The sequence below is a fragment of the Balaenoptera acutorostrata genome, chromosome 8 (genome assembly GCF_949987535.1).
Source record: "Balaenoptera acutorostrata chromosome 8, mBalAcu1.1, whole genome shotgun sequence".
NCBI classification, from domain to species: Eukaryota; Metazoa; Chordata; class Mammalia; order Artiodactyla; family Balaenopteridae; genus Balaenoptera; species Balaenoptera acutorostrata.
Genome location: NC_080071.1, coordinates 54,731,752 through 54,755,583, shown reverse-complemented (window position 1 = coordinate 54,755,583; position 23,832 = coordinate 54,731,752). Strand labels below are relative to the sequence as shown.

Sequence of the window (23,832 nt, the reverse complement as noted above, 5' to 3'; positions counted from 1 at the left end):
ACACATAAAAAAATTTTTTCTAGGCACCCGTCTTCAGCATGGGCATACTAAGCTATATAAATACTAAGTTTCTGTTAACTGCATCATGAGAAGATGACTAGATAGATTTTCACACAATTTGAAGGGGTGGTCTGGGATAGTGATAAAATATAGGCTGAATTTTACATGAATTCTGTTTGTGGGACACTGGGAGCTACTCAAAGGCAATAATCCTTCAGAGCAGCTCTAACAGGTACAGTGAGGGACCAGCTGACAGCCAATTGCAAGAAACCTACCATATATACCAAGATACTGTGGGCAGAGAAAGTTTCACATATGGGACCCAAATTGAAAGTCACAAGGGCAAATGTTTGCAATTTCAGAAGTTGATTTGGATCAATTTTTTTCTTTCACATGGAAACTCTTAAGTTTGCGGTGAATAGAAGGATTTTATAAGTGGATAATTCTCCCAAACAAGGAAGTCACTTAGTAAGAAAAATTCTCATTAAAAAAATCCACTTAGTTGAAATACGTCCAACTTGAGGGTTGCAAGTCCTTGTATTTAATGATATCTGAAAAACTGCTTTATGGATCTCCAGTTATGTGGGAGAGAGACTAGCACCCTTATTAATTAGCTCCTTCGTACAATTTGTGCTGAAACCTGAGAAACCAGAAAAAGGGCTCCAAACAGTGGGGCTGTCAAGACTTATCACCTCAAGTATTGATATTATTACTACTGGAAAAAGGAATTCGAGTTTTAAAAACATTGTTTCACCTTTCTGATGACAGTTTGTCCTTTACTCTTATATTCAGAGATCAACTTGCCCTAAAATCTTACTGAGCTTGGTGAGGTTCAACTATGCTTAACATTCTAGGAACTTGGCTAATGACTCTCTAAGAATAATGTGCTTGTAGTGTGTTATAAAGGCAACTATGTTTTAAACAGCACAATATACGTAACAGGCCCTTTAAAATAGCCACGTAACATGGGGAGGCGATCTAGTTCTACAATCACCGATAAAAATCCTTTCAGAATATTTTGGGATTGGCCTTTGATAAAGCAACATGATTTTGAGTATATCAGTGGTGGCAGATAAACAAAGCTTTGAAAGTATACCTGATTTTATTATTATTGTAAGCACCGAAGGTCATCCTCAGGTAGGTATGGTAGGGAGATGATGAAGAGATGGGTAGGATGCTTTTTCAGAGAGCAGGTGAAAATGCCTCTTTTCTCATTTAGCTTCGTATATACTGGCTCTGAAGATAGCTCTGGGAACTCTAAAAAAAATGTTTTGAGCAATGGCAGCACTGCTGACAAAAATACAATCGATTTAGCCCATAGAGATCTGCAGACGTAACTAAAACTTTAGGCCACCAATTCCATATTAGGTTCAAATATATGTAAATATAACAACAGCCTTGACTTAAATTTTGTCTACTTTCTTTCTTCTAGATGTGGCTAAAGCCTTGTAAGAGGGTAGATATACCAGAACGACCAAGTTATACTGCCCCATTGTATAAGACAAGTGAGCGGAGAGGGACACTGTCCACCACTGGCCATTCTACAAATTTTGTGATTGCCATGACTCTTCCCTCTGACCAACCCAAGGAGCACTGGATTGGACGGGGTGTAGCACTGTTATGTCAACTTAATTCATAATTAAGAAGGTGCCATCTCCCTATTCCTGTTAGATGGTTGAGTAGAAATTATATTTATTTTACTTTTTAAAGAAGTTATTTGGTTTAAATCAATTTGACTAGTTAGTTATACTTAATTTTAAGTTCATTTATGTGCAAATGCAGCCTATATTTAAAATGATTCATACTTCAGTGTAAGGAATCTAACATAAAGACTAAACAAAACACACTGGTATATTTGCTCTTTTTGAATAACTTTATTTTGGGAGCGTTCCATAAGCATTAGGAACATCCATAAAATGACACACCACTGTTGACAAAGAAAAAAAAAAACAGCATTTCATCATTTCCAGCTTTATAAATTAAAAAAAAAAAATGATTCAGTTACAACAAAAAAAAAGTTTAGATGATATTTTAGCAAGTATCACCTTGCAGGACCATAATCACATTTAAGCCACTGACTGACTGACTTACTTACTGTTGTTAATGGAATAAATTCACACTGCATCTACTTACTATAGTATTTCTAAGCATAGTCACAGCTGATTGAATGCAATGTGATATACACCAAAAGTCATATGGATGTCACACAGTGACAGCATTGTACAAGTAACATTAATGACCTCCAACAAACACATGTTAAATTAGACTGGTCAAGCTAAATGGAATGTTGGAGCCAGAGAAATGTAGTGGAATTCAGATTGTCTAGTAAGACTTGAAACTATACATTAGGATGATGTAAAAACTAAATACTGGTGGAGCCCTAAACAAAATACTAGCAGCAACTGTTACAGCCCTCTTAAAAGTTTAAAGAAATCTAGCAAATAAAGAAAGATAATAGCAGTTTTGAGAGGATATAAAACTTTTATATACTTCAGCATAACCTATTTGCTTTAGATCAGGCATTTCTTTTTAAGTCTGGGAGTATATTCCAGCTGTTGCTGTTCATAAAAGTTTTAAAAATAAGCAGATTTAATGCTGGAATGCAGAATCCTCCTTGGGCATAAAAACCCCAAAATGAACTACAAATATATCTTGGTTCAGAAAGCAAGATATTTGAATCACTTGAAGTTGGCAGTACTAAATAAGATATCAGCACCTTTTAGCTAGGTTGCTTGAGGGGCCAAGCAGTGAGATGAGGACTGTCCTAATTCAGTGCCCAATGCTGAAAGTAATCTACGTATAAAACGCCTACTTGTCACAGGAGGCCATGGAGAGAGCCAGAAATAATTTTTCAAATTCAGGCATAAATTAAGGAAATAATAACATCTAATAAGCTCCCTTGCTTACAGCATAAAGAAGAAACACTGGCAATACTCTTAATACCTGAATGCATGTGCTGCTTTCAGTTTTGTTTTTTGTTTTAAAGTTCATGGAGTAAGAGGAAAGGAACTGGGGAAAGGAGGAGGGCTAAATGACTACATTTCAAACGGAATGGGACGAGTTTGGCTCTTAAATATCTGAACAATAAGATGTTTAAAGCAGCCACACAGGTAGCCAAGCAGATTAAAACAAACAAAGCTGCCTGCACGTAGTTCAAATACAGTTTACCTGGCATAAATGAAGACCATGTGGCACACAGAGAGCTACATGCATATGATTAATACTACAAATTATTAGGTCAAAAATTCAGGATAAACATGGCTTGCACTGCTCACAAATCATTCACAATTTATGGCAGGAGAACAGGGCACCTAAAAAAAAAAAGAGACTAATCCCTATCAGGCACCAACAGCATATCTTGGCACAAAATGATCAAGTGATTTCAGCTGAGTTACTGAACTTAAATGCATCTTCCAAGTTAGTTACCTGGTACCATGACAGCCATGGCATCAACGGAGATCATCCTCATATCCGTTTTGACACTCCACGTACGGATTATGGACACGGTAAACTTGCCGCCTTACAACGTTACCGCCAGCCACAGCATGTGCTCTAGGTTCCAATGCCAAACTGGTAGAGCACTGCGTACATTTAAAACTTAAATTTCCCAAATAACTAAAGGAAATCTGAACATTTAGACCATGTTTGGGTTCTTCATTTCGCTGACATTTTCTAAAGGGTTACAATTTTAAGGAAAAAACATTTTACCACATGCTCCAACCCCTTACCCCCACCAAAAAACCCAAAACAAAAACAAAAGAAGTTAAAAAAAAAAAACCCAAACACCAAGTATAATATTAATACAAAGAACCATTATGAATCTTTCATTAAACTGAAGCTCACACAAATGTACAATCACAAATTTCAGTAGTTTAGGCTGCAAGTTTAGATCCTATGCAAATATATACAAAAATAGTAACTCTAGATTCAAGAATAAGGGCTTTTCCCAATGCTAAATCCATATTCTAATGCAGCCTGAGCTTTCCTCTAGGTGCTATAGTCTACTTTCTGCAGATTCAAAGCTGTGTCAAGTTGATCCCTATTACCACATGTATATATGGGGCTGAATTAAAGGACACTACAATTCACTTTTTAGCACAAAGAAAAGTCTGCCCAAAGTCCATTTAAAATACTTTTAAAGTTTAAGTGATTTTTTTTGGTTCAATTTCTATTTCTGCATAGCCACAGAAGTTTCTACTAATAAAGAGACTACTTTAGTGTTTTATATGATTATTTTTTTTAAAAGTCTTAATCAAACCTATATCAACATTGGTTCACGGAGTCCCGTTTTCTCCTTTCTTCATCACAAGCTTTATATTTCTAAAAGACCCCTTCATGCAGGGAAAACAGTACTGAGCACCGGTCTTTGTGGTCAGGCTCAAATCTACGAACTTCTAAGCAGTGCAAAAGCCACTGACTTTTCTTTGAGCAATGTGCTTACAGTACGAGGAACAGATGCAAAGCTGCATGGTAACATTCTTGTCATCAGCAGTGATTGCTGGGAATGGTCAAAACTGGAGGTCAAACACAATTTTGTCTTCATAGAGGGCAATTACCAGCATGATGGCAAATCCAAACAGCAATCCTAAATTCTGAAGAATGAATTGCCCCACTGGACAGAAGCCATGTTCTTCATTGTCACCATCACCATGCAACATTTCTGGAAGCTAAAAAATATTTTTTAAATGTTTTAAAGCAATTTTGTATAATATTCTGCTCATTTTTTTTTTTTTTACATTTTCCTAGTTAAGAAAACTAGTGACTAAAGCACAACTACTAATAACTATTTTATTGAAACAATGTTAACCATAACACATATTAGTCAAACACTAAGAAATTTTATGCTCTAGCTGTGTACTAAGTAAACACTGTATCTGTACCCTCCTCATCCCCCAACAAATGCACATAATATATGTATTAGTCACTTTTTTAAAGTTACTGTCCACTGACATTTATGCTAAAGTATAAGACAAGTTACTGTTGCAAATAAGACTCTCAGAAAAGAACACCACAATTCCCACATTTACTAATATGTCTTAAGCTCACTGAGAAAGTAAGATTCCTTTGGGGGATATTTCATTCAAAACTGTATCATTTCTTCACCCTTTTCCATCTAAAATTCTCGTTTCCAACTGCACATTTCATCAAGGGTACACATTAACAGACAATTCCAAAATTGGTATCTCTATGCCCTTAGAAGCCATTATTTTCCTTCCGACAACAGACACAGAAAATAGTATATCAAGGCTACACAACAGAACTACTACCAAGTTATGTACACTGCCTTCACAGTGTACTCTATTCTCATAAGTGATAAAATTTAAAAAATTTTAAAGTTTCCAATATCTTTAAAGGCACAGTGCATTGAAAAGTACAGCTCAACTTCTAAAGCACAAGCATATATTACATTTAAAAATAATCCAGGGACTTCCCTGGTGGTGCAGTGGTTAATAATCTGCCTGCCAATGCAGGGGACACGGGTTTGAGCCCTCGTCCGGAAAGATCCCACATGCTGCAGAGCAACTAAGCCCGTGCACCACAACTACTGAGCCTGTGCTCTAGAGCCCGCTAGCTACAACTACTGAGCCCTCATGCCACAAGTGAAGCCCGCACACCTAGGGCCTGTGCTCCTCAACAAAAGAAGCCACCACAATGAGAAGCCCGTGCACCACCATGAAGAATAGACCCCGCTCGCCGCAACTAGAGAAAACCCGCACGCAACCAAGACCCAATCCAGCCAAAAATAAATAAATAAAATTTATTAAAAAAAAAAAAAAAAAGACATAGTTCAGGGACTTCCCTGATGGCGCAGTGGTTAAGAATCCGCCTACCAATGCAGGGGACACGGGTTCGATCCCTGGTCCGGGAAGATCCCGCATGCCGTGGAACAACTAAGCCTGTGCACCACAACTACTGAGCCTGAGCTCTAGAGCCCGCGAGCCACAACTACTGAAGCCCGCATACTGCAACTACTGAAGCCCACGCACCTAGAGCCCGTGCTCTGCAGCAAGAGAAGCCACTGCAATGAGAAGCCCGCGCACCACAACGAAGAGTAGCCCCTGCTCGCCACAACCAGAGAAAGCCCGTGCACAGCAATGAAGACCCAACACAGCCAAAAAAATAAATTTAAAAAAATTAAAAAAATAAATCCATAGTTCAAAGTCTAAAACTTAAATCTTTAACGTGTCTAAGTAAAAGATTTGCTGAAGACGGAATGTATGTGATTATAAATTCTTCCCACCCAAACCTAATCAAAATTGCAAAAGAACTATTTCCAATTTTCACATTCACTTTTCTGGTTTCTTTTTCAAGTTTGCAGTGAATATCTACAGAAAGATGACATTGATACGCTACTCTCTATTTGACACTAAGCTTTACTCCAAACAATATCTTGGTGCTTTGGGGTTTAGGGACGAGAAATGTAGCGGTAAGTACATAATGCCTGCCTAGGAAGAAACGCCATTAATCATTGTTAAATAATGAGTACAATTAATCCAACTACCATGCTCTGACAGTGCTACAGTATATTTAACAATCTCCTGAGGGTCCTATTTAAGAAGTACTTCATGCTGGTCATCTATTCTGTTCAGAAGTCTATGGCAGTAGTGTACACTAGTGGAGGTTACTGTTCTTATCCAGCAGAATTAAGTAGTTGTGACAGAGACCATTACAAATGTCAAAGCTGAATAATTGTGACAGAGACTATATGGTCCACAAGCTTAAATATTTACTATCTGTCCCTTGCCAACCCCTGGATTAAGACTAAAACTGGCAAGTTCCTACCTATGGTTTTAGTAAGAAGACTATTTTATTACGTTTTTCCCCAAGTTTTTATTGTTACAAAAACTTTCAGTTCTAACTTTCCTTAATATTTAAGCATAAACATTGTATGTTTCACAGAAATATCCCCTCTAGATATGTGCACATACCAGCAAGAAGAGGCACCATAGTGCCTTCCGCACATTCAATTCTATCCTGAATGCCAACACCAATATTGTCTGTCATAACCACAGCTAAGAGCCAGCCAGTACCTATCTCTATGACCACAGTTGTTAACGTGCAACAATGCTCCAGATTGGTTGATAAACAGGTGCTATCCAAAGCCCCCAAAAAACCAGATGCTTCCAACTGGGTATCCTAAAGGTACTAAAACTTCTGGTACTGTTGCTATCTTACTGAATGACTATACATCAGTAAAAACTTCCCCCTTATAGCCAAAGTGGTCTTTCTAAAATAAAAATGAGATAATGTCATTGTTGCTTAAACCTTTTAATGGTCCCCCAAAATTGACAAGATAAGCTTTAATCTTTTTAGCATGGCATGTTGTGTGACTCATCCGATCCGATCACCAACTACCTAATTAATGACACTGTAGATATATTATCTATTTCCTAAATGAACCCTAAAATATATGTGGATAGTTTGTCCCTGTCTTCTAGAATATTTAGGTGTTTCCAATTGTGACATTATAACTACTCTGCAAAGAACATTTTCATATGGTTTTATTTTTATTTATTTGTTTGCTTGTTTTATTAGCAGTAATCATTTTACTTTATTTCCTCAGAATACAGTCCCAGGAGTAGACTCACTGGTCAAAGAATGATGCTATTTATTATTCTATTTTCTTATATGCCCTTTCCTCTTGCTTCCGATAAACTCTTTTACCTTCTTTAAGACTTGGCTCAAATTTCCTATTCCAGAAAAACTTCCCTAATTTTATTACCCAGTTTTTTAGCCAGCCTCCCTCTGTAGTTCCACAAACACGTTGCACCGCTCTATCATAACACGTATCCAAAGAATTATAATTAATGGCTGCTTTTCTTCTTCATTAGAATATAAATCCATACTGTGATGACTCTCTGGTTCTTTTTACACTTTTAGCTCTCTAATATAAGAATTAGCTCATTCATTCTTCATTCAACTAATTATGAACTACATCTCCAGCAGTAAATGAAATATGACAAAAACGCCTGCCTTCCCAGAACTGATATTATAGTGGGACACACAATGAGCTCAATAAATAAAATGTTTAATGTGTTATTAGTAGACTGAGATACGAGTGCAAAGGAAAAAAAGTAAAGTAGGAATAGAGGATGTGAAATGTTGGTGTAGAGACTGAATTTTAGATAGGACGCCTCAAGAAGTGAGGGAGCTAGGCAGGAGAATGTCTGCGAGACATTCCACAGGAGTGACCAGCAGGAGCCAGGGCCCTGAGGCAGAGTGTGCCTCGTAGAGGAGCGGGAGAGGAGGTGAGGTAAGGTTAAGGAAGTTAGGGATGGAAAGGGAGAAGAAATGCTCAGGAAGATTAAAAACCTTGAAGGTCAAAAGAAGAACTTTGTGCTTCTACTCTGAATGAGATGGAAAACCACTGAGGGATTTGAAGCTCACAAGTGACATGATCTAATCTTACAAGGATCACACAAAAAATAATCTCCCAAGGTGTGTTGGATAGGGCAAGGGCAGAAGCAGGGAGAACAGTTAGAAAGAGAAAGATGATGGTGGCTGGAATGAGAGTGGAGTGGAGGTGATGAGGAGATGGAGCCCTCAGCAGATGTGGGAAGGACAGAAAGAGGGGAGTCAAAGAATGATACTCAGGGTTTTGATCTGAGCAACCAGAAGAATAAAGTTATTATTAATAGATGTGGGATTCTATAGGAGGTACTGGTGCAAGGAGCAGGGTTGGCAAATATCAAGAGCTAGTTTCTGAACATATTAAGTTGGCAACACCTTTTAGATATTCAGGTAAGCAGGTAGACAGGCTAATCTGGAGTTAAGGGAAAGGCCTGGGCTAAAGATGTGAACTTAGGAATTATCAGCCAATAAATATTTAAAGCCATGAGACTAGATAAGATTACTTAGAGGCCTTTCACCAACATTCAGAGGTAAGGGAAGAGAAGAAGATCCAGCAAAAGACTAATAAGAAAGCTAGAAAGGTGGGAAGCCAGGAAATGGTGGTGGTACAGAAGCCAACAGACCAGGAGGCATTCCAAAGAGAAGAGAATGATCAACAGCCAAATGCTGCTGTTAGGACAAGTGAAATGAAGATGGGCAGGGTAAGTGACCAGTGGACTGAGCAATGTCGTGGTCAATGGTAGATCTGACAAAGTAACATGGCAGAGCAGTCAGGGAGAAAACCTGATGAGCTAGACTCATGAGAGAAGAGAATTTAAAAACAAGAAAGGGTGATTTGCTATAACAGGGAAGGAGAGTAATAAATAGGGTGGTAGCTAAAACTGAAACTGGAGTTTAAAAAGATCCTTTTCCCCTACCGTTTTAAGATGGGAAAAGTAACAAGGTTTATACGTTGATAGAAATGATCCAGCAGAGAGGGAAAAACAAATGATGCAGGAAAAAGAGGGGGAAATTTAAGGGAGTTAGTGAAAGAGGGGATAGAGAAGGTCTAGGGAACAGTTTGAAAGAGCTGGCTCTAGCTAGGAACAGAAACTGCTTCATAGTAAAAAGAACGACATTAAACAGGCATCGATATAGGGAAATGAGTAGAAATGGTGAGGAGAGCTGGTTGGAACTGGTCTTGGTGGCTTCGGTGCTCTCCATGGAATAGGAAGCAAGGTCACATCAGCTGAGCATGAGAACAATAAATGAGGTATTAGAGGCCTAAGGAGAGAGGGGGAAAATGGCTGCCTCTAGGTACAAAATATAAATAATTTTTATTTTTTCTTATTTTCTCAACTTTCTATAATAAATAGTCATTAAAAATTTAGGTTATATAATTTGATATGAGACTATCTAACAGATCCCACCAGAAAGAAAAGTGAATACAATATCTAGTTAAAAACAAAGTAACCAAATTGTTAGTTCTGCAAACGCACTGCCTAACATATTTAGGATATTAAAGTAAAATTAAAATAAAACTAATTGTTGGGGCTTCCCTGGTGGCGCAGTGGTTGAGAATCTGCCTGCCAATGCAGGGGACACGGGTTCGAGCCCTGGTCTGGGAAGATCCCACATGCCGTGGAGCGACTAGGCCCGTGAGCCACAACTACTGAGCCTGCGCGTCTGGAGCCTGTGCTCCGCAACAAGAGAGGCCACGATAGTGAGAGGCCCGCACACCGCGCTGAAGAGTGGCCCCCGCTTGCCGCAACTAGAGAAAGCCCTAGCACAGAAACGAAGACCCAACACAGCCATAAATAAATAAATAAATAAATAAAAATTTAAAAAACAAAACAAACAAAAAAAACCTAATTGTTAGTGTTTAGATTTATTAACTTTAAACTGAAGTTAGAAATAAGGGAAATTACATAAATCCCTTGGAATATACACCATTTCCTGCAGAAGACTGGCTTACCTAAGAGGTATAGTATTTCCTTCTTGTTTGCTATAAAGCAAGCTCAAAGAATTATTTTGTTAACAACAAAAAAACATTTCCACCCCAATATTACAAAACCTTCAAAGTAGTATAATAATTCTGTAATTGTATCTTTAAATACTACTGATGATTACTTTGAGTAGTAATATTATTTGGTCAAAAACCTTTAGGATAACTGGTTTCCAAAGAAGGAATCCTCCTACTTAAATGTCTTTTCTTTAAGATATCACATGTCTTTAAAATGGGTTATATTTATTAGTCTTTCAAACTACATCCAGATTTCTTCCATTTTTGGAAGTTGCATTCTATTTACAGATTTAGTATAACAACAAAAATATAAAATAAGCTGTCTTACCATATCCACCAAGGCTACGTAGAGGAACATGCCTGCAGTGATGGCAAAGATCCAAAGTGTGATGTTATTGGCATACTGACCAACAGCTGTGCCTATGAGCATGCCTATGTAAGCCATCATGGCAGAGAGGAGGTTGTATACAATTGCCTGCTTTACAGTCATGCCTGCTTTAAGAAGAACTGCAAAATCACCTGCAGTTAAGACATAATGTGAGTTTTACAACCACAGGATTTTACACACAAATTCAGGAAAACACCAATAAAAAACAAAATTAAGAATGACATAAAAAAGATATACTTTTATAATGAAATTTCACTTTTTACTTAAATCTTAATACATGCAAAAACTTGGGTGAATCTCAAAGGCATGATGCTGAAAGATAGTCCGAAAGGTTATACGTGATTCCATTTATATGATATTCTCAAAAAGATAAAACTATCGTGATGGAGAACACTCAGTGGTCACCAAGGGGCAAGGATAGAAAAGGAATGTGACGATAAAGGGATTGCATGAGGGGGTTTGTTGAGGTGATGGAACTGTTATCCTTGATGGTGGCAGCGCCGACACAAATCTGTATACATGTTAAAATTCAAAGAACTGTACATCAAAAAGCAAGGTCAATTTTACTGGATCACGTGAAATGAAAATTTTAAAAAACACAAGAAAAACATAAGAAAAAAAAGAACTTCACCACTGCTCTTTTTGTGAGCAGCAAATAGAGCTCTCTGCTCTGATCTCTGCCCTTTTTTCAAAGGGAAATGGGCTAAGAAAGAACAGAGGTAACAGACTCTGTATGCTGTTTATATTTATGTTTTATTTATTCCAAAAGAAAAATTAAATCTTAATTCTGAAAATCCTAAAAATGTAAAAAAAGAATAAAGAGACTTTTCTTACTCATCTGTCTAAAGCTGGAACACTAGGTAAAGAAAGGATTAAATATTGTTTAGAGAGACATTACTAGAAGGGCAAAATGCTGCTAGAACTAATAGTCTTTAAGCTAAAGGGTCGAAAGCAATAGTTTTACTAATTATAACAATTTTTTTGTTTTAATTTTTGTTACTAAATATGCAAATGTCCAATCAATTACTGAACATTCATTATATGCAGGGTACTATATAGAATACTGAGGTGGGGGGCAGTGGCTTGTTTCTTTCCCATAAGAAGGGATGTTACATGACTAGAAGTACATGATCTGGGTTGTTTTTTTTTTTAAAGTTATGATTACAAGGTTCTCATTTATAACAGATAAGTAGAAGTTAACAACAAAGAAATTAGTGCAAGGCATTATTTTCCATGTTTCAATGAATTGCTACAAACTACATCCTGCAACATTTTTTGGGAAAGTTAAGATAATACACCTAAGGAGATTATCTACCAATGGCTTCTAAACTGCCGTTCTCCAGTTTTCCATCTAATACTATTTTTCCTACATCTTTTCCCTCTGATCCTAAATACTTAATTCTCCTGGTGAGACCTGGATTCAATGTCAGCTTTTACCTCTTCTCTCCCCTATAGTTTTAAGTTCCTCTGGCCTTTCTTCCTCGGCCTCCTCTAAGGAAAGTTCCCTAACTTCTTCCTCTGCAAATTTCCTCACCATATTCTCAATAATTCACCCATCAGTTGTGTTAAAGGGACAATATCATTTAGCAGGCAGTTAGGTAATACAAAATGAGACTACAGAAGTGTCTTTTAGGTTATAAAATACAGTGTTTCCTTTTGTAATTTCAAAATAGGATTTTAAAAGGAGTATTACTGAATACTCAATGAACCAAATATCATAGGTAAAACTCTTATCAATTTTGATGCCTACCCTGATATTACTGCGTAGGAAGATGATTGCTTTCATCCCTGAATAACAACCAAACAGCATGAATTAACTAGTTAAGATTCAAGATGAATTATTTAGTTAATACTTTTTAAAATTAAGGTGTAACTTACATACACAATTCCCCCCCCCTTTTTTTGACCTTGCGTTCTATGAGTTTTGACAAAAGTACATACCATGTAACCATAACCGCCATCAAACTATAGAACTATTTCATCATTACCTGCCCCTGCCCCTGCAAATTTCCCCAGGCCCCTCAATCCTAGGCAATCTTTGGTCTGCTTTCTGTCCCTACAGTTTTGCCTTTCCCAGAACATCATATAAATTGAATCACACAGTATGTAGTCCTTTGAGTCTACATTTTTTTCACTTAGCATGATGCGTGTAAGATTCATCCATGTTACAATTTATATCAGAAAACCACTGCTTTTTACTGCTAAGTAATATCCCATAGATGAACAATAGCTTATTTACCCATTCAGCAGCTTAAAGACGTTTAGGTTGTTTCCAATTTGGGGCAATTATGAATAAAGCCACTATATACATTCATAAATAGATCTTTGTGTCAACAAAAGTCTTCATCTGTTGTATGTAGATACCTAGAAGTGGGATTTCTGGCAGCAATTTATGAGTTCTAGTTGCTCCTCATCCTTTTCAGCCCACAATGACAAATCCAGTACCTGAATTCTCATGTGTTTATCTGTTATCGGTATAACTTCTTCAGTGAAATGCCTGTTCAAGTCTTTTACCCATTTTTTTGTTGTTGTTGAATTGTTGGTTTTCTTATTACTGAGTTGAGAGGTCTTTAAATATCCTAAGTTTTTTGTCAGATAAATATTTTCCAAATACTTATTCCCAGACTGTGGCTTGTCTCTTCATTCTTTTAAGTGTCTTTTGTGTAGAGTTTTTACTTTTTATGAAGTCCACTTTCTTACTTTTTTCCTTAGTGGAGCATGCTTTTGGTATTGTATCTAAGAACAACCTGCCTAATCCAAAAAACACAGAGATTTTCTCCTATGTTTTCTTCTAAAAGTCTTTTATATTTAAATTTTTTTCATTTAGATCAATGATCCATTTTGAGTTAATTTTTGTCTGTGGTGGGAGGATTTTTTTGCAAGTAGACATCCAATTATGGCAGCAACATTTGTTGAACAAACTATTCTTTCTACATGGAATTTCCTTTGCATTTTTCTTGGATTCTATACTCTGTTCCACTGATTTATGTGCCTATTCTGTAACCAATATAAATTGTTTTGATTATTGTGGATTTACAGTAAGTCTTAAATTCAACTTTGGTGTACTTTTTCAAAATTCTTCTGGCCATTCCTTTCCCTTTCCGTAAAAATTTTTGGAAAAAACTCATTTATCTCCAAAAAAGCCTGCTGGGATTTTAACTGGGAATGTAATGAATCTATAGAGAGAATTAGTATATTAAAAATACTGAGTCTTCTGGTCCATAAACCTATAATAGATCTTCATTTAGGTTTCCTTTGATTTCTTTTGTTGGCAAATTGTAGTTTTCAGCATACAGATTCTATGTAATTTTGTTAGATTTAACCAAAGTAGTTTGTGTTTTTTGGTGTTATTGTAAACAGTACTTTTTAAAAATTTCAATTTCTAATTGTTCATTGCTAGCATATAAATGACTTTTATATGATGTTCTTGTATCAAGATGAATTACTTCATTTAAAAATCTATCTTTGTCCTAGTCTTATCTCAGGTTATAATTTCTCAAAGTTATCTGCATATTTTTCTACCCTTCCCTTCTCAGTAAGAACCTGTATAAACATTTGAAAAATAAATCAAAAGGAATACCCACAGTTGGAATTTATACTGAATAAGCAAATCTACTCATCTTTTGATAAATCAATATTCTTTCCTTTCTGCTGACAAAGGATATCATTAGCACAAAGAATGAGGTGTGTCTGCCAAAGCTGTTAATGTGATCCAATGTTATAATTATGTCGGTATCTGTTAATATCAACTCTTGAGACTTTTTTAAGTAAGTATTTTAAGGTTCTTTTTGTCTTAAATAATGCATGTATACACATGTATAAATCTAAACAGTGAATGTTCAGTTTTCCCTGGACAGTTCAGCACATTATGAGTATCTTATTTTTAATTTCTATTTAACTCAGTACACATGAGAGGAAAGGAAAAAATGGGACAGCATTACAGATAGCCTCTCTAAGCAAAGTCTTAATAACATAGCTACATTTGTTTATCAAAATGTTATTTCCTTGAAGTTGAAACATTACTCAATGTCAAGAACAGAGTTTGGATCATCTGCCCTTCTGGATTATCCTCAACCTCACTTCCCCTTTATACATTCTTATACAGGTTTTCTTACAAATTATTTTTCAAATGTTTCAAATACAGCTCCTTACTGAAAGGGTGGAAAAAAGTGGAGAGAATGCAACAGAATAATATTGCAACTTACTTAAATTCAGCTATACAAGTTTGGCAAAAATAGAAGAAAGAGTAGTAATAAATCAGGTAATTTCATCCATTACCACACCCCGCAGCAAACATGAAATGAGAGATATGGGTTTTCTATTTCTTCAGATGGTTTCAATTTCTGCACACCTCTCAGAGTGAACCTCCCTATATTGTTTTAAGGTTTAAAGGTACACATGGTTTTTCATATCACATTCCTAAACACACACAAAAAAAACCCTACCTGGAACACCATTAGGGAAACAGCAATCTGTTCAGAAGAGGAACATCAAATCTTGGAATTACTGACTGGACTGCGGATCAGGATCTCCAAGGTACTACAATGTAATTTACACATAAGTGACCCCTGAACAACGCAGGGGCCCAGTCGAAAAGCTGCATATAACTTATAGTTGGCCCTCCATATCCTCAATTCCACACGTGCAGATTCAACCAACTGCAGATCGTGTAGTACTGTAGTATTTACTATAGAAAAAATCTGCATATAAGTTGACCTGTACAGTTCAAACCCATGTTGTTCAAGGGTCAACCGCACATGTTTTCCCCCTTAGGGTGTGACTTTAGTATAGAAATCCCAGATTAGTTTTAAGAATTCATAATAAAAAAATTTAGCTAGGGCAAAGAGGTTTTATATTAAATAAATTATCCTGGAATGTGACGTATTATGCTGCTTTGCCAACATCTTAAGCTATTAAGTGGGAAGAGGACTTGTCGCTATCCACCTGCCATGCATCTATCTCAGCGTCCAGGGGACTGATTTTTCCCTTGCCTGGGAATTCTGACTAAGAAGCTTCTATGTCTGTCTCTACATTCTGTTCCTCCCCAAGTGAGTAAGAGTGGATAATCTAATCAGAGTAGAGGCATACATCTGGCCCTATTTTACCAAAGTACTCCATTACTATGCCTTAAAGGCAAAAATTAGGCTCCACGAGCATTTTTTAAAACTTCCTTTAGACCACTTCCACCTTGTTGATGGATAAAAAAGCCGAAGGCTTTTCTGTCACCTCCAGAGGAGGAAGCTGAGTTCTTTCTTTATGATCTTTCTTCCCTAGGAGCCCAGGCAACTAGAATATGGGGCAGTTTATGTCAATTTAGCACAAAGCATTGGGGGAAAATGTACATTCTCATAATGTCTCACTCCTCTCCTTCTGGCAAAGCAGATATATACTTTGGATTGGTATTTCCTTTCACAGCAACAGTAACATCTTAATCTCTGGTTTGTGGGGTAAAACAAGTAAAGATTTGGGGTCTCAGTATTTCACTGAGGTGTCCTGGCTCAAGCTTTTACCAGAGCTCTGCACTGGGTATCAAGCAAGTGCTTACCTAACCAATAAGATACGTATTGCATTTGTTTTACAAGTGGCTATCGTTGTGTGTCACTCCCTCAATAAGAAACTATAGGGAAGAAAAAGGAGTAAGTGACAGGAAGGCAACCATCCCTCATTTCCAAACTCTCTGCTATCATTTCTGTGCTGAAGTGGATCATGGGGGGTAAGGGCAATTCAGTATAACCACACTTAATCATGAAGTGGCCTGACATACTACTTTTAGGGGGTAGTGGGTGGGCAGGAAGGAAGTTGAAGGTTTCCCTAGCATATTGTGGATGTGTGTGTGACTAAAAAAAAAAAAAAAAAAAAAAGAAAGGTTAAAACTATTAGGCAATGTTTCTCATATATAAAAACTGACAAGTCTTGATTTGTGTTGCTATGGAAATGCAAGGAAGTATTTGGCATATCATTCTCTTACTAACATAGGAAAGTAGTTAGAGAAGGGTGTGAGATATAGTATCTGCACACAAAGAACCTACATTGTAAGAAATAAGACATCTATTTGGTGCTTAGTATACTTCCATCTAAAATGGAAATACATTAAGCACCAAAAGAAGGACCTAGAGAAAGTAAGTGATAAAGTTTAGAGGAAATAGTAATCCCGAGGCATGGGGTACTGGAGGACTGTACTGAAGTTACAGGAAAAAAGACTCTTAACATGCTATACTAGGTAGAGCTAGTAGGACAAGCCAATTAGGAGGAGGGAATAAGCAAAGAAACAGGTTCAGGCACCCAGACTGCATGTTTGGTGAATTGTGTTTGGGTGAAGTGGAAAACAAGCAACAGCAAGTACAGTGAGTGAGGCGGGAAAGGTAGGTAGAAGCAGATGTGAAGGTCACTGAAAGCAGAACTAATGAATCTCAGCTTTTACTTTATATATAAGGGAAGGGGACTGAAAGATTTTGATTAAATAAGCAAGTCACATCTAGTCACATAATAACACAATCACATGGCAAGAAGATATATCTGGCAATAGGTATAAAAGACAGTGGAACAGAATGAAACCAGAGATATAAACGTTCACTATGGAAACTGCCCAGGCAAAAGACAATGAAGGGTCTGGGTAAAGGATTATGTGGCATAAGCCAAGATATATGACTGCATGTCCAAGGTTGACAAGGTAAACAAAACTATAAGGAATCAAGCCCTAAAGAATCAGCACCAAATAAGCACTAAGAGATTTTTTTGCTTTATGCGAGCAGTTGGTAACTTTCTAAGAAAATTATATGAATTAATTCTATTCAAAGAGAGCAAATAAGTGTACTGCCAATCAAGACAGTCAAATGATATGATAGATGTCTCATAGCCTGATAAATTCAAGAAAAATCTTAAATTAGAAAGGGCACATGAAGAAATTCCTTGGATACTGAAAAGATGTATTTTTTTTTCTTTGAAATTAACGTCATCTTCACGTCCCTCAGATATTTTCTATGTGAATGTACACATTTTTTTTCTTCCATTTTTCAACTTATAGAAGAAGGAAACCAAAACACAAGAAGAGAAGCTAAAAAAACATTGCTAGATCAATAAATGCCCACTAAAACAACAGAGAAATATCATTGTACACCTTATAAATTGGCAAAAATTAGAAAGTTAATGCCAAGTGTTACCAGGGATGTGGAAACATAGGAACTCTCAGTTATTGCTGGTAGAGAGGACACTAGTTCAGTTACTCTGGATGGTGATATGGTACTCTTAGGCATGCATATCTTAGGACCCATCGATTCTGTTCCCAGGTATATACCCCAAAAGATGTTCTCACAAGGGTATAAGCACCAAGTCTACCGATGTTCAATGCACCATTATCTGTGGTGGCAGGAAATTAAAGAACAGGTGGTGTGTCCAATACTAGGTGCTAAATACGTAAAAATGTGGTAAATGTACATCTCTGAGTACTGGGCAGAAACAACATATTAGATTAACTCATGGTAACCTGCTTGGAGTTTAAAAACGTAATGATTGGTAAATAAGATAAGAAACAGAGTGGGCTATAACATAATATTGTTTACATAAAATAAAAATACATATAAAACAATACACATTTTTAAGAAGCACATTAACAAAAATTATACCATAAACAAGAGAATGATGATACTGTATACTTGCCATCAGACATTTTTTATGCTTTAATGTCTCTAAAATTTAGATGCATTTAGATTAAGTCTTGCATTTCATGAAATCTGGTAAAAATTTTAAGGTCGTGTTACCTAATTCATGTGGCAGTTCATGACAGAAGACAGCTATAGAAGTACTGATTCCGCCCGTCAATCCAGCACTGAAAGCTGCTCCTGAGGTGGGGGGGTGGGGGGGAGGAAAATATTCAAGTGACATTTACTGATCTTCTGTTTTTCTATTTTCATTCATAATGACAGCTACATTCTCGTTTGCCTATCTAAATTAATTTCATAATGTATGAGTGACTCAGTAATCTCACACACTATAGTTTTTGAACATACAGTGAGTGAAGTGCAATAGGTATGTGACAACCAGAGAAAGAGCTACTCAATGAAAGAAACATTCCCTATTGAATTAAATTCTCTATTTGTGTAACCTTCTAATTCACTAATAGCTTCGGAGTAGTAACAGTTTGTAGTGTTTCAGTCCCTGACTGGTAGTGTGAAACCCTCAATCTTAAGTCATATAAGTCTATAATTGCACTTGCTCTCGTATACTAATATTTATAGATATTTAAATGCCTAGTATCCTTATCCAAACTTTTCTAGGTCTAGAGCATAAATGGCATAAATTATTATTTGTCCGATGGTCCTGAATACTGAAATCAGAGGTACAAATGCGTCTGATTCTACTAGTAAAATTCTTTACTCTTTAACACTGACAGCCACTGTGGCTTCAAAAATATGGTCTCTTTTGAAAGAAACCAAGGCCTACTTCTGAATGATTATTTAATAGAGTCTGGATCTCAAAGAAAATTATGTATTGATCACATTTAATGTTCTCCTCAACTGGTAACATCAGTTTATATTAGCAAGATTCTAATATGATGTTTGAATTTGATATAATGGATTTTTACTATTGTACAATTTTTCTTCACTTTTTCAAATGTAAAAGAATTTTTAAACCCAAGATTGAAATTCATTTGTTCTCAATCAGAGACATATAAATGTACTGAAAATATGTTAAGGTAGCTTGTTCAATATGGTGACTACGCCTTCGGTAAGAAATCAAGGTATCAAAGAAGTACACTGTGGAATTTGTTTATATGTTCAAAGAAAAACCCACTGAAATTATACCTTCATGCCCCCAAATAAACTTATCAAAAACACTAACATAGCCTTTGGAAAAGCCAAATGACGGAATAATATATAATAATATATTTGTTAAGCTCCAAGATAGTACTAAGACAGTGGAAGAAGGAAAATGGTCTTAAAGAATAACAAATTATAACCCAAGCTTCAAGCCTACTTACCAATTGCTAACCCATCACTGAAGTTGTGGATGCCATCCCCCATGATCACCATCCAGGCGATATTAGCTATTCCTGTTTCTTTCAGATCTGAGCCGGAATGACAGGGACCGTGTGAGTGATGGGAATGTTTGTGGTGCCACTGGTGATTATGCTTCCTCAGCACAGTTTGACTCTCATCACGGTGGTTATGTGCAGCAGCATGGAGATCATGCTCATGAATGGCATGTAATCCGTCACTGTGAGAATGGGCCATGATTTTCTCCTCTTCTACACAAAGATAATTTTTAGGAGGGGATTCCTGTTGGCCTTCTAAATCTGTCAGTTCGGTTTCATTAAGTCGATCTTCAGAAACAACCGAGTCATCAGTTCCTATATTTATAATGGCAAAGGATATGCTTTATCAGCAAGTAAATGAATGCATATTGGCTTAATTTAAACCCAGGCAAAATAGCAGTGTAATGAACATCTCCTAAGTGAATGTCTTTAAAATTCCTAAATAAATAAATATAAAAAAACAAATCAAACTAATAAATAAGTAAATACACGTGTGCACACACACAAAACAAACTGGGGTTTTGAGAGTCCAAAAGATGAACCAGATGAAGTAAATGGAAGGGAAATGAAATAGCAGGTGAAGTGAGGACATAAATTGGCATGCATGAAGATACTGTGAAACTTAAGGAGAACATCAACAACAGTTGATGAAAATAAAAGGGTGGAAAGTTACTGTAGCATTCACAGGGTTAACAAAATATGCCCATAATTTTTCAGAGAACAAAGTTTACCCACTCTAACCTTCTCTTATCATTTAAAAAACAAAGACAAAATTTAAATCACTTGCATCCTCTAGTGCTCTACCTATCTGACCAAGATCAATTCTAGATCATTACTAGAATGAAGTTCAAAAACCCATACAAGTGATAACACTGATACTTTTTTTTTTAAATTAAGGTTGGCCTCTCACCTAGTTTACAAAAGCTATTTATTATGTGACAAAGATTCTAGTGCTTTCCAAATTTTATTTTGGGGCAGAGTCTACAGTTAGCGTCTGGGATCCCCCTTTTCTGCAGAAAATCCTTAGTACACTCAGGGGAAACACAAGTTCACAAAGGGGAAAAATTATGTTTAAATATAATTTCCCTAAAAATTGTAAGCTACCTCATTACATCTATCATGAAACACGGTAGATGAATGGATGAGCAGAGATTTTAAGTACAGGGACCACTCTCCTTTAAGTACAAAGACCAATTCTCCTTTTCTCACATGAAAACAATCACATATGGAGGGCATGGAGATTTTTGCATTACCAAGAAATAAAACACTAATCCAAAGCCATTCTGTTTATTTCATTTTTTTCTTCTGTAAAGTAAAAAGTGCAACGTGTTCCTTGCCCTGTAATATAATTAATTGGTCCCACATTCTAGTATAAATAACACTGAAAATAACCAAAACACTAACAAAATCAGTTAAGATACACGTAAGGAAATAAAAGAAACTAGTATTAGAGAAGCAACAAAGACAAGAAATTTCAAACAACTCAGGCACAGTTTAGAAGCAATATTTCAATTTTTATATTTTAAAGGTTTCTCTTTAGTCAGAACTGTTGTCTACCGGCAAGAGGCTTGAGCTGAAGCCAGTCAGCATCTGGTGTATTATTTAACTTATGATCTGAAAGCTTCCTTCCAATAGCTGATTCTTCTGTGTTTTGCTTCATAAACCATTTCTGTTTCCCCTGAAAAAAACATCTGGTATTAGCATTGAATCTACAGCCACAGTTAGCAACAGTATTTACTTGTTAACATCTATGGGGATAAATGGTGGTAATTTTATAAATTATTTAGAAAAGAAGTGAGAAAAAATTTTTAGAAGTTAATCAAAGGGTCTACCAGATGAAAAATCCAACTAAATTTGCATGTTATTTTTTTTCGAATACTCGACTAAAAGGTCCAATTCATATACTTTCAAGTTAAGAATAGGGTACATAGTACTGTATTATTATATGCAACCTGAATGAAATGTGTGAAATATATGTAATATTGCTCTCATTTAATAGTGTGTGGGAATGGGAAGTTCCAAAAAACGAAAGCTTAATCCTTTCAATTTCATTCTGTGTTTAACAAAATCTCACTTTTCCCCATATGTGACATAATAGACAGAGTCAAACTTGACTTAAAATCCTAAATTTACAGTTTACCTCTATGAGACTTAGACAAGTTTGTTAAATTTATTAAACCTAAAAATACTCATCTATAATATGAAAATGAGATTCTTATACGGATTAAATGAGGTGATGTATGAAAATGACCTATCAGTAACTGACTTAACAGCTTTGCAATCAAGACAAATTTTCTTTCTCATTTAATCTGTCCTCTACTAATAAATTCTAATTATTGTAATTCATTGTTTAAGTTTGGATTTTCCTATATTCTCTCTTAATAGTCTGGTTTCTTCTCATCAGTCTATCACTAACAACTCTTCCAACTTAAATTTCTACTTTTAATCAATGTTCATTTAAAAAAGCAAATAATCAAGTATGTTAGAACAGTATGAAAGTAAAAATCAAGTTCTCTGGAAGATCCTTACTGACTGGCAGAGCATTTCCTTGTTGGTTTTGCTTATAGGCTGTGAGCTATGTTTCAGATGTTTAAGTCTTCTAACTGCTGCATAAGTAGGCTTCTTGTGGCTAGCTGAATGTGCAGCAGAGTCTCCAAAGATGGCCATCATCCACTTCTTCCCTCCCTGTGTAAGCATTCTTCTCCACCCATAAGGAGGTGGAGTCTATTCCTTGCCCCTACATTTTAGCAGGCCTTTTGACTTGCTTTGACCAATAGAATACAACACAACTGATGCTGCGCCAGTTCTGGCCTAGTCTGAAAGAAGACTGGCACCTTTTGCTTTCGCTCAGGGAGTGTGGCCACTATGCTACGAAGAAGCTCAGTCTAGACTCTGAAGAGAGGCCATGTGGAGGAGTACCGAGATGCAGACACAGAGTGAGGCATTCTTGGACCTTTCCAGCTCTGCACTGCCCTAGCCAACCCAGATTAGCAGAGTTTGAGTGAATCACTCTAGCTGATGTCAAGTGGAGCAAAAGAACTGCCCAGCTGAATCCTGCCTAAATTCCTGACAGAATTAAAAGAACTAATAAGTTGTTGTTACAAGCTATTTTTGGGGTTGTTCTGCTTCATAGCAGTAGAAAACAGAAACTGGGGGAATAGAAAATGTTCAAAAGAAAATAATATGGAGACATCCTAAAGAGAAGAAAAGAAACAGCAGTTTTAACATGAGTTAAAGAAGAAAAAAAAAAAGAGGAAGGAGGAGCAAACAACAGTACAAAAGTCAGTGAGACACACACAGAAAGGAAAACATCAGCTGGGATTTTGTTTAATTGCTTTGGTTCTGATTGTCCATTTTCCTAAAAACTTGCCAAATCATTACCCTCAAAGCCGCAACTTGCTGAAACTAGTCAGCATCTGGTGTATTATTTAACTTATGTTCTGAAAGCTTCCTTCCAATTCTTCTATACAGATGGTCAAATGTCTGTTCTATTCAAGTATCACTAATTCCCTTTCTTCAAAAAATGCTATATACTGTTTCATCTTAGTTACTTATTGTCCTATTTATTATAAAGGAGATGTACTTATTTATCTCCCTAGACTCCTTTCTTTGATGTACTTGATGAATTCCCCACTATTGCATTTAGAGTACCCCTCTGCAAATGGTGTTACTTTCAGTTTTTTACTTCCCACAATTTCAAATTTCCAAAAACCTGCCATATTTTGGGGACTCTATGCTCCTATATTACTTTACTTTATAAAAATAAATGTGTTTAATTTTGCCAGTAAGTCTAGGTTCAAAATGAGATCAAGGTTAAATTATAAAAAACATAAAACCTCTTTATTTTGAAGGACTATATTTTATACTTATCTGTAAATTATACAGTCCCTAATATTTTGTACACATTAAATACTTCATATTTGCTGCTTCAGTGTTAGTAGGTACACACAATTGAAGAAAATTAGGGCTTCACAGTAATTCCAAGACGTCTTTATATACTTTGCAATTTGTATTTGTGTTCTAAATTTGGCATTCACAGATATGGACTTTAAATTCTTT

At 36.2% G+C, this 23,832-nt stretch overlaps 2 protein-coding genes across 9 annotated transcripts in view; one reads left to right on the top strand and one right to left on the bottom strand.

The window, feature by feature from the left end:
* DNAH7 (dynein axonemal heavy chain 7) overlaps positions 1-1,867 on the top strand; it is a 249,393-nt gene extending 247,526 nt beyond the window's left edge. The window contains exon 65 of the mRNA XM_057551036.1: positions 1,433-1,867. Coding sequence (XP_057407019.1) covers positions 1,433-1,639 — 207 coding nt within the window. The 3' untranslated portion in view covers positions 1,640-1,867. The remainder of the gene's footprint in view (positions 1-1,432) is intronic.
* Positions 1,861-23,832, bottom strand: part of SLC39A10 (solute carrier family 39 member 10) — a 97,406-nt gene continuing 75,434 nt past the window's right edge. For 6 of the 8 annotated variants that reach the window (XM_057551042.1, XM_057551041.1, XM_057551039.1 and 3 more), the window contains 5 exons: positions 21,331-21,451; positions 19,720-20,088; positions 18,500-18,580; positions 10,683-10,873; positions 1,861-4,667 (listed from right to left, as the gene is read on the bottom strand). In XM_057551042.1, coding sequence (XP_057407025.1) covers positions 4,509-4,667; positions 10,683-10,873; positions 18,500-18,580; positions 19,720-20,088; positions 21,331-21,451 — 921 coding nt within the window. In that variant the 3' untranslated portion in view covers positions 1,861-4,508. The remainder of the gene's footprint in view (positions 4,668-10,682; positions 10,874-18,499; positions 18,581-19,719; positions 20,089-21,330; positions 21,452-23,832) is intronic. The other 2 variants (XM_057551043.1, XM_057551044.1) reach the window with 2 other exon arrangements.